At 34.2% G+C, this 16659-nt stretch overlaps 3 protein-coding genes across 4 annotated transcripts; all 3 read left to right on the forward strand.

Moving 5' to 3' along the window:
* The first annotated feature begins 815 nt into the window (after nucleotides 1-815).
* On the forward strand, nucleotides 816-4552 carry LOC125066805 (solute carrier family 22 member 7-like). 2 transcript variants are annotated; one of them, XM_047675085.1, is made up of 7 exons: nucleotides 816-1119; nucleotides 1562-1796; nucleotides 1910-2165; nucleotides 2241-2569; nucleotides 2688-2982; nucleotides 3417-3598; nucleotides 3986-4552. In XM_047675085.1, exons 1-7 carry the CDS (start codon nucleotides 878-880, stop codon nucleotides 4151-4153), a joined length of 1707 nt encoding a protein of 568 aa, XP_047531041.1. In that variant the 5' UTR covers nucleotides 816-877; the 3' UTR covers nucleotides 4154-4552. The 2 variants fall into 2 exon arrangements, with proteins under 2 accessions (XP_047531041.1, XP_047531040.1); XM_047675084.1 differs by having other exon boundaries at nucleotides 1910-2569.
* Nucleotides 4553-5644: 1092 nt separating this feature from the next.
* On the forward strand, nucleotides 5645-13050 carry LOC125066809 (organic cation transporter protein-like). Its single transcript, XM_047675088.1, has 7 exons — nucleotides 5645-5907; nucleotides 6234-6468; nucleotides 6850-7105; nucleotides 7360-7688; nucleotides 9461-9755; nucleotides 9854-10035; nucleotides 12239-13050. The coding sequence occupies exons 1-7, from the start codon at nucleotides 5684-5686 to the stop codon at nucleotides 12401-12403; spliced, it is 1686 nt and encodes a 561-aa protein (XP_047531044.1). The 5' UTR covers nucleotides 5645-5683; the 3' UTR covers nucleotides 12404-13050.
* A 412-nt stretch (nucleotides 13051-13462) lies between these two features.
* Nucleotides 13463-16245, forward strand: LOC125066808 (organic cation transporter protein-like). Its single transcript, XM_047675087.1, has 7 exons — nucleotides 13463-13837; nucleotides 14071-14305; nucleotides 14379-14634; nucleotides 14726-15060; nucleotides 15236-15530; nucleotides 15650-15831; nucleotides 16010-16245. Exons 1-7 carry the CDS (start codon nucleotides 13605-13607, stop codon nucleotides 16175-16177), a joined length of 1704 nt encoding a protein of 567 aa, XP_047531043.1. The 5' UTR covers nucleotides 13463-13604; the 3' UTR covers nucleotides 16178-16245.
* The last annotated feature ends 414 nt before the right edge of the window (nucleotides 16246-16659 follow it).

The following is a 16659-nucleotide window of genomic DNA, read 5'->3' on the forward strand; positions in this document are numbered from 1 at the left end:
TTTCCGATGATTGCTGTACCGTTCTTTGAAAAACAATTAATAAAATCCATTCGCAGTTCCAATTGCTGTAGCCCTAATCATTTTACTCAAGTTTCTCTCAAAGTAATGAACCCATATCTCATCAGCTTCAGCTAATGCCAAAGTTTTTTAGGTAGAAGGGCATATTCTAAACTTTGATCTAGATTTTCGAGATTTTTGATAAGGTCTGACTTTACTACCTCTTTCAACTATTCAGGTTGGCCGTCAGCCTTAAAAAAAATAGATATTCCACTTATATATTTTCTGTGCATCGATAAAATTCATTTTTAACTCAAATTTACGAGGAACATAACAACTTAGCCCCTAAAGTTGGTGGTGCATTGATGATATAAGGAATAGTTAATATTTCTAATAAACCAAATGTTTATGGGCGATGGTGACTACTGACCATCAGGTGGCCTATTTGCCTGTACATCTATGTCATAAAAAATGCAAGAATCAGAGCCACCAATCTATATTTAAATTCGACCGAATAAAATCTTTGGTTAAAATCCACGTATTTAATTTTATGCGATTCGATTGGATTCCTACCTTAAAGGCAGTGGACATATTCTCTATACAATCAATCAGCAAAAGTAGTATAATTATGTATCTTAATAAATATTTTATTTACCACCCCAAAATTTTATTAATACGTATGTATTATAAGCCCGCCGTATAAGCAACAGATAACATTACGATAAAAAATAAATTGATAAAATTGCTATCAATTATTAAAATAATAATTAACACGACCGTGAAATAATTTATTCGCATACACCTAGCGTATCGCGCATCGCACGTGCTTAAGCCAGATAGAACTCGCTAAATATTGACGGACTAAAGTATATTACAACAAATGTCGAATGATAACAAAGAAAGTGGCGAGAATGATCCTTCGAATAAGCATACTGAAGGTATCAGCGATGACCGAATGGCAGGCAGTTTTGAGAAACCTTTAGATCTTGACGATGTGTTGATCAACGAATTGGGACAATTCGGGTTGTTTCAACTGCGAAACGTCATTCTTGTCTCAATCCCCATTATGATGTCAGCATTTATGAGTGAATTCATTTTCTCGTCAGCCGCAATACCTCATAGGTAATTATTTCATATTAACAATTGTGAATTAATATAAGATTTTTTCTATGATCCATTTCACGTTAATGATACTTTATTTTTTATAATTTGTTTATAAATCGTTAATCTTATAATTTAACGTTCAACAAATCTGTTATATTTATTCCTGTTTAAATTGTCTTTAACAAAATATTTTGAAGGTTTACAATCGCGGCAAAATGCCACCTTCACCCATAGTCAATAAGCCTAATCAATATTTAAGATGTTTTTGATCTCGTGTGCCTCTACTAATATAAAATAAGGAATATTGATTTTATGCTAAATATTATTGATAAGTCTACGAGAACAATTAATTGTCAATAAAACTATATTCCATGCATCGGACACGTTAAATATGTATATGCTACCCTTTAAAACATAAGCATAAGAAATAATAACATAACTTAAATTACAAAAAAAATAGATGTCGAATTCCAGAATGTGGAGAGAACGGAAAGTTGCACCAATATGATCCTGAGTGGATCTTGAACGCTGTGCCGGAGACAAGTTCAGGATTTTCTAGCTGTCAAAGATATGTTCCCCGAGGTCTCGGTACTAATGGTACTCTGGATTATTGTCCTGCTGATCTCTTCAACAACTTGGAAACTGTTGAATGTGATGGTTACGTGTATGCGAGGGACAATACGATTGTTTATGACGTGAGTGTTTTACGAATGCTGTTTACAAAAATAACTGAGTACTTTCGATGTTTTAAAAATATGATCCTTTTTATTTTGGTCCGTTAAATAAAAAATACAAAATTGTCTTTCAGTTTGATCTCGGATGTCAGGACTGGCTCCGTGCGCTAGCTGGTACTCTTAACAGCGTAGGAACATTACTAGTGCTGCCGATCACTGGTTACATTTCCGATCGTTTCGGTCGCAAGCGGGCTCTGATAATTAGCGTCTTTAACTTGGGTCTTATCGGACTCATCCGCGCCTTCTCTGTCAATTACATCATGTACGTGGTTCTACAAATCTTACAAACTACACTCGGAGCGGGGACATTTAGTTCTGCCTATATTTTCGGTAAAAGTTTTGTTACACTAAAATATAAAAAACCTTTTTTTTTTCAATATGTTAAGCTTATGTTCTTTTTTTTAGCTGCTGAACTTGTCGGACCGAAGTATCGTGTAATAACAAGTTCTGCAGCTGCATCTATGTTCTCCGTCGGACAAGTAGTACTCGGCTCGGTGGCTTGGTTGATCCATCCCTGGCGGTACATGATAATGGCTCTACACATCCCTTGCTTTCTTGTTATAAGCTACTACTGGATTTTGTCTGAAAGTGTCAGGTGGCTCCTAGCAAAGAAAAAGTTCACCGAAGCCAGGGAAGTATTGGAGACTGTAGCAAGAGTGAACAATAAACATATTAGTCAAAAAAGTTTAGAAGCTTTAATGAATACGTCAGACACATCCGTCCAAGCTTCAGACGTAAGTACATTTTTAGCAGTGATATCGGTTATTAAGCAAACATTATTACTAATCATCGCTTAATATTTTGTATTCTATTTATATTGTATATTCTTACTTTCAATGTTGTTTGTTGTAGGCTAATAAACCAGGATTGGTTCGGAGTATAGTACGGTCACCAACTCTACTTAGACGAGTCTGCACTATTCCAATCTGGTGGATTACCTCTACCTTTGTCTACTACGGACTGTCCATCAACTCGACTGGTCTCTCTGATACAATTCACTTGAATTACATTTTGACTTGTGCTGTTGAAATTCCAGGCAATTTCGCATCAGTTTTTATAGTAAATATAATTGGTAGAAAGGCCACGCTTTCCTGTGGTTTCTTTTTTAGTGCCTTGTGCAATATAGTTTTTATCTTCATCTCAAACGGTTAGTATATTGTATTTATCATTCTTAAATACTTAATCATTTATATATATTACACTATGAAATGTTAATTGTTTCAATATACAATCTTCGACTAGTTATATATTCGTACGTTTGATTACAAGATAAATAACTAAGAAATATTTATTCAATATTACTCTGCAGAAGATTAAACATGTAATAAGGAAGCATGGAGTTTATATTTCTTGATTATCGCGCTAATTAAGAAATATAAACTCATACGTTTTGAATAGTATGCGTAAGTTAATTAATGAGAAAAAGTGCTCGCTAAATTTCTTCTCTATAGAATTTACATTCAGAGTCCTTGTTATGTGTGGACGATTCAAAAATATATTCTGATTATCAGTATTTATTTATCAGTCCTTAGACTTTTTTTATTGTGATTATATTTTGTACTACTTATATCTTGTTTTCAGATCTATATGTAGTTCGTTTGATTATTTTCATGCTGGGCAAGTTTGGAATTTCGGTAGTGATGACGTCATTATACCTGTACACTTCAGAACTGTATCCGACGGAGTTTCGCCACAGCTTGCTCGCTTTCTCATCTATGATTGGTAGAATTGGATCCATTACGGCGCCACTTACTCCAGTACTTGTAAGTATTTACTGGCATTCATTTTCGGCTCGTCTATTGTCCTTCCTGTAGATTGACGTTCATTAAATTTTATCGGGTTTCAACCGTAATAATCATCTTCCATTATGTTAACTTTCAGCGTAATTACATGTAACTTTTATTCACCGCGGTCACTTACTGAAATCAAAGTTATGATCATGGCTTAAAACCAAAAAAATCACGTATATACAATAAACTTACGAGATGTATTTTCAATTATAGACAATAATAATTATTATTAATAACGGCGTATGTGCACAAATGAGGCTGAGGTGTCTGAGAAGATGCATAAAACTCACATTAGAAAACAAGCAGAGATATAGCCAATATATTCCGAAAATAAGTGTAGCAATCACATTTTTTTTCCAGATGAATTACTGGCACGGTATCCCTTCGATACTTTTTGGTGGTATGGGTATAATCGCTGGTCTGCTAGTGCTTACGCAGCCCGAAACTACGGGCACTAAAATGCCAGATACCCTAGCGGAAGCCGAGGCACTGGGAAGGAACGACTCCAAACTTGAACAGTCGAGATGATTGTTACATTCTACGGATCTGTGTTTTTATCTTAAGAAATGATTCATGCGCGTTATGTTTGATTCAAATTGTTTACATACATATCTGTTTTTAATTTCAATCTGATTATTAATCTTGTGATAGTTATACGCGGTTTCAAGTGACTACCAAATTATACTAATATAAGAACTCAATTTTATTTCACAAGGACAAGGACACGGCCACGGATGCGACGTCGTATGTCTGTTATTGCAGGTTATTCTGTAGCCTACCTAAGGGGACTGCACCCACTAGTTAATCTAGTGTGTCGTGTTTATTGTTTACTATAATTGTGCTACAGTAGCTCTTATTAAAACAATGTGTTTTCGATTATTTATTAAATTGAATTTGTATGTACATATATGTATGTTGTTTTACGAATGAGTGTATTTTAATAAAAGCTAGATTATAATTAAACTTTGTTACTTTCATTGTATTTATTGTTATATATTATGTGACCATTTTTTTTTTTCGCTGGAAAAACGCGTTACGCCTTTTCCCCAAGTGGTAGTTTGGTTATGTGGGACTCACCGGTGCCCAAGATGTTGGCGGCACACCGGAATATCCACTAAAAACCAGCGGTACCCTCTCCGACTCATGGGTATATTATGTGGCCAACGCGATCGGTTATAAAACTACTTTTTAGAAATGGTATTCAACCGTGCACCAGAAGCTAGACAACTAGATATTAATACTTCTCGATTAGTTTTATTGGGCTATTATATAATATTGCCGAGCCGAGATTGCCCAGTGGCTAGAACGCGTGCATTTCAAGCGATGATTTCCAGGCAAGCACCACTGTATTTTCATGTGCTTAATTTGTGTTTATAATTCATCTCGTGCTCGGCGGTGAAGGAAAACATCTTGAAAACAATTAAACAATGTTTTAGAAAATCGTAAGCCTTATAAAAACCTACGGAAATAGACCGCCATAGCATCGTTTGAGTATAACTCATAATATATATTTGTTTGTGAAGCTATTTTTCCAATTAATTATGAATGCTAATTTAGAATTTGTTAGTTCCCTTCGACTTAGGCTGACTTGGACTGATATTATAGACAGTCTGACACTAAAACATTTGAAAGAATACTTTAGGGGATATCATCATTTCTAAATTTTAATCTTTTGCAAAACAGTCGGAAACTGGCTGGAAAAAGTGAAAAATCCACACGACCATCTCGGCTCTTAATCGACATCTTGAGCACGAGCAAAAATAATTAATTAAGTTTTGTTTTCACATGAAATATTTAAATAACATTTATATTTAGATTGAAAGCATATTAGTATCTCATTACGAAGTCGATCTTACATGTCTCATTTACACGAGAACAGCTATACAGATTAATTAAACTGTTAATTATCAATTGATTGACAATTGATGAACGTAAATAATATATTATGTCATTCCTAACAAGCAATGATTGACCTAAATATAAGCGTTTAAATCATTCATTTAAGAGTTGCTTCACGGATCGCAGTGTTTGCTCAGCAATTGTTGACTCATAAGTAAAATGCGTAAAAGCTCAGAATCTGAAACGCCAGGACAGGAAATTCTGGACAAAGAATCAGATGAAATCGTTAATGGTAAACATTTGGATCTCGACGATGTGTTGGTCAATGAATTGGGACAATTCGGGTGCTTCCAAATGAGGAATATTCTGCTGGTCACAATACCCATTATGATGTCCGCATTCATGAGTGAATACATATTTTCTGCGGCCGCAATACCACACAGGTAATATTTAAACCATTTATAATTTATATTTATTTTATGTAGTCAGTAAGGCTAATTTTAAAACTAGCCGTATTTAAAAGTTTTGTTCAGCATGCGTTTGGTGCAATATTGATTTCTCCGTGTTAGACATAATTTGTATATATTGTATGTATTGTATAACATTAGAAAGAAAAACGCAGCCAATTTGATTAGTTTCTGAAATTGTTTAACTCATCACCCCCTCATTAAAATTTAAATAGGTAAAGGTTTTATTAATAATAGTCGTACATTATAACATGATCGTAAAATAGAATATAATTCTGTGTTGTATGGTAATAATATTTTAGATGTCGAATCCCAGAATGCAATGAACAAGATAAATCACAGAAGTATGATCCCAAATGGATATTGAACGTGCTGCCGCAGACCAGCTCGGGATTTTCAAGTTGTGAAAGATATGTTCTATTGAATCTCGATACCAAAGGATCTCTCGAATCTTGTCCGGCCAGTTTGTTTAATCAAACGAAAACCATAGATTGCGACGGGTACGTGTACTCGAAAGACAATTCCGTGGTCTACGATGTAAGTCTCAATAACTTGTAGGATATAGAATACTGTATACTGTATAACTAAACCGTATTTAAACTCTTAATCTCGGTCGGTACTCTGCGCCAATGTAAAGATATTAGCAATTTATTGTCTCATCTAGTTTGCGTCGTACTGTTTTTATTTCTATAGATAGTATTTTTTAACAATTGCTAAGTACTTACTGAATAAATAATCTATTAATTTTTAAAGTTCCATATATATATTAATATACAAAATACTCATTAAATTTCAAGGTTTAAGATACTGCGTATAATATACAATGATCCTCAACGACCAATAACTAGCTTTTAATGAACTAATTTACGTTCAAACTCCTGATACATTCTTATTGCAATTTCATATTATTTATTTCAGTTTGATCTCGGATGTCAGGATTGGCTGAGGGCTTTAGCTGGGACTCTGAACAGCGTGGGCATTTTGTTGGCGATGCCGATCACTGGCTATATCTCGGATCGCTTCGGACGTAGATTTGCTCTCGTCGTCAATGTCTTTAATTTAAGTCTTATTGGGTTAATTCGGGCTTTCTCCGTCAACTACACGATGTATATGGCGCTTCAAATCGTACAAACTACGCTCGGCGCCGGCACGTTCAGTTCTGCTTATATTTTTGGTTCGAATATTTGATACTTCACATTTTAATATATAGGGGATGCTAATCCCTTATTTCAATTTATGTAATAAAAAGATTTAAAACTTATTCGCTAAAACGATAATTAAAATTTAACAAAATATTTAAAATAACTATTTTGTTTAAATCTTTTTAGATGTAGAATTCATTATTTTATAAATAACATACAACACACGCTTATCAAATATGTTGTCACATATATTTTTATCTTTAAGTTTATTTGTTGTACGTTGCAGCTGCTGAACTCGTCGGTCCGAAGTACCGTGTGGTTACAAGTGCGACTCTATCCTCGATCTTCGCAACAGGGCAAGTGGTACTGGGCGCAGTAGCCTGGCTGGTTCAACCTTGGCGTTACATGATAATGACTCTCCATATCCCTGGATTCTTGGTGATATGTTACTATGCTATTCTACCAGAGAGTGTTCGTTGGTTACTGTCGAAACGAAAATACGCTGAAGCGACAAAAGTGTTGAAAACAGTGGCTAGGCTGAATAAGACGCAAATAAGTGATAAGTCTTTGGAAGCACTCATAAATAGTTCAAAGGATTCTAAGCCTCTTCTGAAGGTGAAATATATGATTATACCTATCTATTTCAATTTTTCACATAACATGTAATACTGATATTATAGCTACTTCTAAGGTTGGTTAGAAGGGTTTTATGAAACCCTGTTATCTAATCAGATAATAATTAACCTTTAGCGACCGGCACTGTGATTATAACATCTTGGATCCCAAGGTTGGTAGCGCATTGGTGATATGAGAAATTGTTATAGTATTTTACTAACTTTTATAGGTAGTGGTGACTACTTACAATCGGTCAGTCCGTTTGCAACATTAATGAAGAGCGCGTTATAAATACATAATAAAGTACCCAAGAAGAAAATAATATTAACATTCTTTCTTGCTGATTATTTTAATTGCTGAAATGGCAAATCTAACAGGAAAAATATATACTATGAACTGGTATAATTTCTTGTGACATAAATAACATTTTTTAAATCAAGGCTTTTTCCAAATCTCTAATTTATCAAATTAATCTAATGTATGAAGATAACACCTATGTATTAATTCCTTGAGATAAAAATATTTAACGTATTTTATGCATTATTATTATTAGATTCTGTCGCGACTATACGTTAGAATTCATTTCCTCAGCAAAGGGGGAAATATAAATCAGATATATCAGAATAATCTTTAAGGGATTCGTTGGCCTCAAATGTTTCCAGAAAGGTTGACATATATGCAAATCAGCCCCTGTCCTAAAGCAATAAAATCAAAATCTACCAAACGGATTGCATTTTCAAAAAGGTCCTTCCATTGATTCTTTGTCTAGTTATTCATGAGAAAGACTTAGGTTTATAATTCTTTTTGGATTTCTGTAAATTTATTGAAATTTGACGATGATGTGAGTTCAAGGTGTTGAAAAATCATGCAAATTTGGAGCTTTTCTGGCGTAAATTTCAGCTACGTGATTTTCATATTTGTTACAGAAAAACAAGATAAATGAAAGTAAATATAAAAACTTGAGCGGTCCCCCGACGCAACGACGACACTTGGAAAATAAATATATTTGACGAAAATAATAATAATAGGTTTAAAATAATATTTGTTTGTTTTTGGTGTTAATGTTTTGTGTGTTTTAATTTTGTCCTTTTTAAAGTAGGTATAAAAATTAGTAAGGTATTTATAGTGATTAGTTAGTTGAGTTAGTAACTTAGGTACTAGGTATCGTAGGTATAAATATAGTAGTAATTGAGCCTAATTGATCCCATTTAATTACCAACCTTCGAAAACTATACCTTACCTAACATGTCATATATCAAGTCATGGTTAAATTACCATGTTATTTCAATATTATTGAATTTACTATATTAATAATATAATATATTTCAGTAATATTATATTATAGAAATACGGTACCAAATTTCGAATGGATAGGACATATGGAAGGTAGTCAGATCCCCCACATCAACTATTAAAGAGCTGATAATCTTCAAACGGCTGAACAGATTTTCTTGAAACATGGCTAAGTACACTCGGGATAAAATTATCTATGACACAAAAAAAACTATACGAAAATCGATTCATCCGCTTGGGAGCTGCGATACCACAGACAGATACACAGAGACAGGTTAAATTTATAAACCCTTGCTTTTTGTGTCGGGGGTTAAAAAGAGTTTTGTTGACATAATAACAACTTCGCTCTACTAACTGTATTAATGAACATGCTTAGAGCGTTTCCATTTAACCTCTGATAATAACATAGAAATATCTTAAACTCATCTCTTGAATTAAGGACACTTCCTCGATTGATTAATAATTTTTTGAATTTTTAGGAAGGGAATGGAAACCTAATGACAAAGATCATACGCTCTCCGGTGTTGCTCAGACGCGTGTGCACCACGCCCGTCTGGTGGATCACAACTGTATTTGTATACTACGGACTGTCGATTGACTCAACGAGTCTCTCCGACACAATATATTTGAATTACATTTTGACTTGTGCCATTGAAATTCCTGGTTTCTTCACCGCAGTCCTAGTCCTCGATAGAGTTGGCAGAAGAGCCACTCTATCGTCCGGGTTTTTATTTAGTGCTTTGTGTAACATTGTCTTTGTCTTCATTCCCAATGGTAAGTTTTCCTATTAATTTATTATACATATATTCACTTGAAATATAAATAACTGTTGAATATTTATAACTTTATATAACTGCTTAATTTTTTTTCAGAGTTATCAGTTCTCCGACTTGTAATTTACCTGTTAGGAAAATTCGGCATTTCAATGGTGATGACGTCATTATACTTGTATACGTCAGAACTATATCCGACTGAGTTTCGTCACAGCCTTCTCGCTTTTTCCTCCATGATCGGTCGTATCGGATCTATTACGGCACCTCTTACTCCAGTACTTGTAAGTATTCATTATTTTAAAGTATTCCATTGGTAACTCTTCTTAAGTAGGTAGACCTTAATCTATCAAACTGCTTCACTATGGTTTGGTGAACATAAATCTGGCAATGTATAGATGATTTTCTTTACCGATGACTATTAAGGCATTCAAGTATACATATATGTAACACACGATCCCAATGTTATCTTCAATCAAAACCGCGTCCTTCAGTTAACGTGCTCGTGTTTTATCCTCTGGACGATATCAGTTCCATTCTTATCAAATTTTAGTTTTTGAACTATAACATACTTGGTTGTACTTGGTGCAAGCCCGTCTGATTAGTTACCACGCACTCATCCAACCACCAAACAGATGTACTTAGTATTGTTTACTGCACGCAAAAAGGTTCCTTACATCGCCAGTGCGCCATCAACCTTGAGAGATGCAATACAATTGCTGTTTGGCGGTAAAATAGCTGATGAGTACAGATAAGCTACTTAAAGCTACTTAAAAAGATAATTTGGTCTGACCACAGTATTATATATTCCTTTAACGATGAGTTCGATAATTAATTCCATACATAATTTTCGCTTATCGAAACATGTTATACGAAATCACTTAATACTTTTAATTTCAATCATATATTTTTGGAAATGACTTCATTAATTGATTAACACAATTATCATTTTTATATAATTTTTATATTTCCACTCACTTTATTATTAGTGTCTAACATTTCTCGGCGATTATTCGTCAAAGAGAGTTGCCACCTGCTCGTGCTTTCTCGCTCTCTCTCTATTGCATAACGTAAGTGCAGGATTAACTGTTGTAAGTGCTTTCAAAGGCGTTCGCTGCCTACTTCTTGGCTATTACTAGGGATTCCTCGTGGGTATACATTTATTCATTCATAAAACTCAGTCAGGTGGTTTCTGAGATAACGCCCATACAAGGGAAACATCTCTTTTTTAGTGTTGCGCTTACCACCGTTGAGCCGAGATGGCCCAGTGGTTAGAACGCATGCATCTTAACCGATGATTTCGGTTTCAAACCCAGGCAGGCACCACTGAATTTTCATGTGCTTAATTTGTGTTTATAATTCATCTCGTCCTCGGCGGTGAAGGAAAACATCGTTAGGAAACCAGCATGTGTCTAATTTCAACGAAATTCTGCCACATGTGTATTCCGCCAACCCGCATTGGAGCAGCGTGGTGGAATATGCTCCAAACCTTCTCCTCAAAGGGAGAGGAGTCCTATAGCCCAGCAGTGGGAAAATTTACAGGCTGCTAATGCTAAAAATGCTAAATGCTTACCACCGGACGCATCTATTAGAGCGAAGTAATTTCTACAATTGTTGAGTAAATATTTTATAGTTTTATAAATTTATTTTGACAATCTGATATGTAAGTATGTATGCACGACTTTATGTATGTAAAAATATATTATCTACAAAGATATGAAAACAATCAATTTTAAGTCTTTAATCTTTTTTTAATTATTTAAGTATAATTATATTATTAATAATTTTTCATTGGGTATATTTATCATTAATAATTAAATATTGTTATAATCACAAAATAAAAAAGGTGCAAAGTATTAACTATCCAAAAATAAAAAATAAAACTGAATATCGGACTAAAACTGACTTCCGGTTCTGAAGATTCGGAATTCCGGAAGCGGTATATGTACATGTTTAAATTGCTTTGGCTTGGCTAATACCGACTTATGATAAAAAAAGAAAAACTGATTAGATGGTAATTATTTTATAACAAGTTATTTTTGTGTGCCTTTTTTATAATGTAAGTGCAGACTGGAAAATTTCGAAAAAAGTTGAAGTTTCTTTTGTTTAAACATTATTTCATTTTAAATTTACTAGTTGGTAGGACTTTGTGCAAGCCCTTCTGGGTAGGTACCACCAAACAGCAGTCTAACTACTGCAGTTTGGTGGTAGAATATATTGTTGAGTTCCGGTTTGAAGGGTGTCACTGTATCTACAGGCACGAGGGACATCTTAGTTCCCAAAGTTGTAAGGAATGGTTAATATTTCTTACAGCGCTATTGTCTATGGGCGATGCGATGGTGACGGCTTACATCAGTTGGCCCATTTGCTTGTCCACCAAAATATATATAATAATTGTCGTTTAAAAATTACATCAAGTTTTTAATTTCAGAATAAAAATTAATATAATTTTTTTAAATACATTTTTCTGCTTATATTGCTTCGCAGATGGAATACTGGCACGGTATACCGTCTTTGATGTTTGGAGGAATGGGGATACTCTCAGGCATTCTAGTGCTCACACAGCCTGAAACATTAGGCACTAAGATGCCAGACACCCTGGCTGAGGCAGAAGTGCTTGGAAAATCAGACTGCTCTCAAAGGACCGGTTAATTTCAATAAGATCATCTGGATCTACGAAATTTCTTTAAGCATTATTCTTACACTGAGTATTGTGAACTAACACCTACTTTATATGAAGTCGACGTGTACTTTGCTAACAGTGTATTTGTTTAGCTCGAATATATTGTATGCGTATAAAATATTATATATTAAGTTTTGATGTATTCAGACATTTTTAAGTACGATATATTAGTTATTGTAAAACCCTGTGTTACATAATATTCACATTTTCCATTTCACTTACGTTGATTATCGAGGAATGCGATATATTTCGGCACGAAAGATTTCGTCCATCTATTTGGAGCACTGGCGAAAAACACGCCTCAATAATTTCCAATGGAAAAGAGTGTCATCAACAAATTTAGCCATTTAGTTTAAGGCTAAACAAGTTAAAGACTAATAACAAAGAGGGGGCGAGCATGCTTTCTTGAGAATCTCGACACAACTTTAACTTGTTGTCTTTCATTGTTCAGATAGTTCAAGTAGCTCACTGATGTAATTGTTATTTATTTATGTTTTAAATCGGGTTTCTTTTATCGAAAGCTTTGCAAGGTCAAGCGATATCGTTAATATTTTTTTCTTCACCGGCATAAATATCGTAAATGATACCGGAACATGTCTAAGTGATAATAGTAAAAACATTTACGGATCTGAACGATCCGTCAGAATATTAAAATTATTACTTTTTTAAATATTTTCATGACATTTTTAATTATACGACAGAGACAATCTTCCCGTATTATTTAGGTTAAAAATGATTTTCTGTTGGAACGTGTACGACGTATTTATATAGTATTTATTTTATTTCTTATCGGAGCATAAATCTTCTGCAAATTGATGAATAATAAAATGGTACATCTCATAAGATAATTATAATACGCGGAAGAGACTCCTTCATTTTAATTCAGCTGTACAACAGTATTTTGTGACTTGTGAAGATGTCCTTAGTTACTAATTATATATTAGTGTCAATCAGTCGTTTATCTTATAATGTTTAATCAATCTACGCAGTCCAAAACTTTGACTTATGATTAGTCGATCAATCGTTACTAATTATTTTTATCAAGTGTTTCGATAAAAATACATACATCGATTTCTTTCAAAAACATTTAAGGACATACTGTCACTAGTCCGGGACGGACAGTCCTCCAAACAAGTCCCAAAGTTGAGAATAAAGCGATTCATTCTTAAAATGGCGGACATACAAAAGGGCAACAATTTCGTGGAGGATAAGAAGGAAAGTATAACGAATGGATTCGAAGCAAATATGGTTGAAAAACCAGTCGATTTGGATGATGTGCTCACTAATGAACTGGGACAGTTCGGCCGATTTCAGCTCAGGAACATGCTACTGGTCGCAGTACCGATTATCATGTCGGCATTTATGAGTGAATTCATTTTCTCAGCAGCTGCGATTCCCCATAGGTAATATTTATTTTCAAAAATGTGAAAAAAATACAATTAGGACATCAGATTTTTTTTTGTTCAGAAGTTACGAAATTACCTTGCTAATTTTATATGAAGTGTAGCTTTTAATCTTACGAGATTCTTTTTAAATTGTGTCAATAATATTTTACTTTATTTTTAATTTATGTTTCCGATATTATCAACTCAATTTATGTTATATTGTACAAAATATTTAATAATAAGTTTCGCAGATGTCAGATACCAGAGTGTGGTGAAAAAAGCAATTTAGAAGATTTTGAGCCTGAATGGATTTTAAATGCAGTTCCAGAAACAAGTACAGGATTTGACAGTTGCCAAAGGTTCACTCCTAACAGACTAAGTACTAACGGCACCTTAGACAATTGTCCCGCTAATCTCTTCAATCAATCCTCTACAGTGAGCTGCGATGGTTTTGTTTATGCAAGAGACAATTCTGTTGTGTACGATGTACGTAAGCAATAATTTCTAAGATACACGTTAAGCAATTATTCTCATTTTAACATTTATTTTGTCGTTACAGTTCGATTTAGGGTGCCAAGACTGGCTCCGAGCATTGGCAGGAACATTAAACAGTGTCGGAACACTATTGGTATTGCCAATTACAGGCTACGTCTCAGATCGTTTTGGCCGAAGAGTTGCTCTTGTCATAAGCGTATTTAACCTGGCTACTTTCGGAGTTATTCGAGCATTTTCTGTTAATTATACAATGTATATAATTTTACAAATTGTACAAACAACCCTAGGAGCTGGAACTTTCAGTTCTGCTTATATATTCGGTACGAGTTTCATATTGTTACGAGATATAATAAATAATTAAATATGTTAACATAAATGTACCGACTGTAAACGTAAATTTGTATATTTTAGCTGCTGAACTGGTCGGGCCAAAATATCGTGTACTAGCAAGTGCTACCTCGACATCAATGTTTGCGGTGGGTCAAGTGGTACTAGGCAGTGTGGCCTGGCTGATCCAACCTTGGCGATACATGATCTTAGCCTTACACGTTCCTTGTTTCCTGATAATAAGTTACTACTGGATTCTCAGCGAGAGTGTAAGGTGGCTCCTTTCAAAGCAGAGGTTTGAAGAAGCTAGAGTGGTTTTAGAAAATGTCGCCAGAGTTAATAAAAAGGAAATAAGTGAGAAATCTATGGAGGGATTGATGAATCCGCCCCAAGCAGCCAGTCCTGCAGGTGTTACAGAAGTGAGTTTACATATAATCTAAGCAATTATTATTGTTTTCTCATTTATATAAATTTATTAAACATCTTTTTTGAGGTATTAATTATACATACTTTCTCAAGGAATACATTTTAAATCAGGAAATGGAAACTTAATTTTATTAATAGTAATTAATTAATATTATTTCTTCAATACAGGAAGGAAAACCAAATCTCATCAAAAGTATAATCCGTTCCCCAATTCTGCTAAGACGAGTGTGTACTACGCCCATTTGGTGGATCACTACCACATTCGTCTACTACGGACTATCCATCAACTCCACCAGCCTTTCTGATACTATGTACTTAAACTATATACTGACGTGCGCCATTGAAATTCCTGGATTTTACACCGCTGTTTTGATCCTGGACAGAATTGGCAGAAAAGCAACTTTGTCAGTTGGGTACTTCTTCAGCTCAGCGTGCAACATTGCTTTTGTATTTATTCCTACCGGTGAGTACCAAAGTCTTTATAGATATTTTTTTTACATGTCTACATTATTTATCAGTAAATCACAAATAAACATTGTCAAAAAAGTGTGATTTTTATTAATGTCTCGCAAATATTTTTAGATTACTACGCTGTACGTTTGGTTATATTTTTGCTGGGCAAGTTCGGCATATCGACTGTGATGACGTCAGTATATCTTTACACGTCTGAACTTTACCCCACGGAGTTCCGTCACAGTCTGCTCGCATTCTCATCCATGATCGGCAGAGTTGGGTCAATAACAGCGCCGCTCACTCCTGTTCTTGTAAGTCTTTTTAAAATCGAATAGTAATAAAAACATTTTTTTTATTGTATTAAAAGTTAAGCTTATAATCATTAAAGAGATTAATGTAAATTTTATATCATATCAAAGAGTTAATTAATAATAATTAATTAGGTATAAATTAATTTTTTTCGTTTTTTATCATTGAGTTTATTTGCAGATGGATTACTGGCACGGCATCCCGTCGATTTTATTCGGAGGTATGGGTATCCTGTCCGGTCTTCTGGTGCTGACGCAACCTGAAACGCTTGGCACCAAAATGCCCAATACCCTAGCAGAGGCAGAGGCACTCGGTAGACCGGAATCGAAAACACAGAACACAAGATGATCCACCCGCCATAATTTTAATTTTAATGATCTTTCTTAGAATAATATCTCAATAAACTATGTACCTTATCATTTTTTTTATTGATCCTATTAAGATTTTAATGTAAATTTAGTAAAATATTTAAAATAAACGCGTCTATTATGATGAGTATAACTTTTGATTTTTTCTTCAGTTCTTCTCGGTGGAATTCGAACCAGTGGTAGTTTAAAATTTTATTTAGGTATTCATTTTGTAAACGGATTTCAAAATGGTTTGTTGGGCTTACTCGAATAAAGTTTATTTTGAGTTGTTTAAAATGAACCAGTTATCAAATGCACGATTCTGGCCAATATGTGATAGAGATTGGATAAGGCTGTCTCTAAATTTTCATGTAGCCATGGCGCAATTCTCTTATATATATCATACAGAAAGGTTACAAACGGAAGTAGAACTACCTGGATTTAGTCATCGCGATGTACTGAATTTTTCCCTAAATCATCTAA

The sequence above is a fragment of the Vanessa atalanta genome, chromosome 10 (genome assembly GCF_905147765.1).
Source record: "Vanessa atalanta chromosome 10, ilVanAtal1.2, whole genome shotgun sequence".
Taxonomy (NCBI): domain Eukaryota; kingdom Metazoa; phylum Arthropoda; class Insecta; order Lepidoptera; family Nymphalidae; genus Vanessa; species Vanessa atalanta.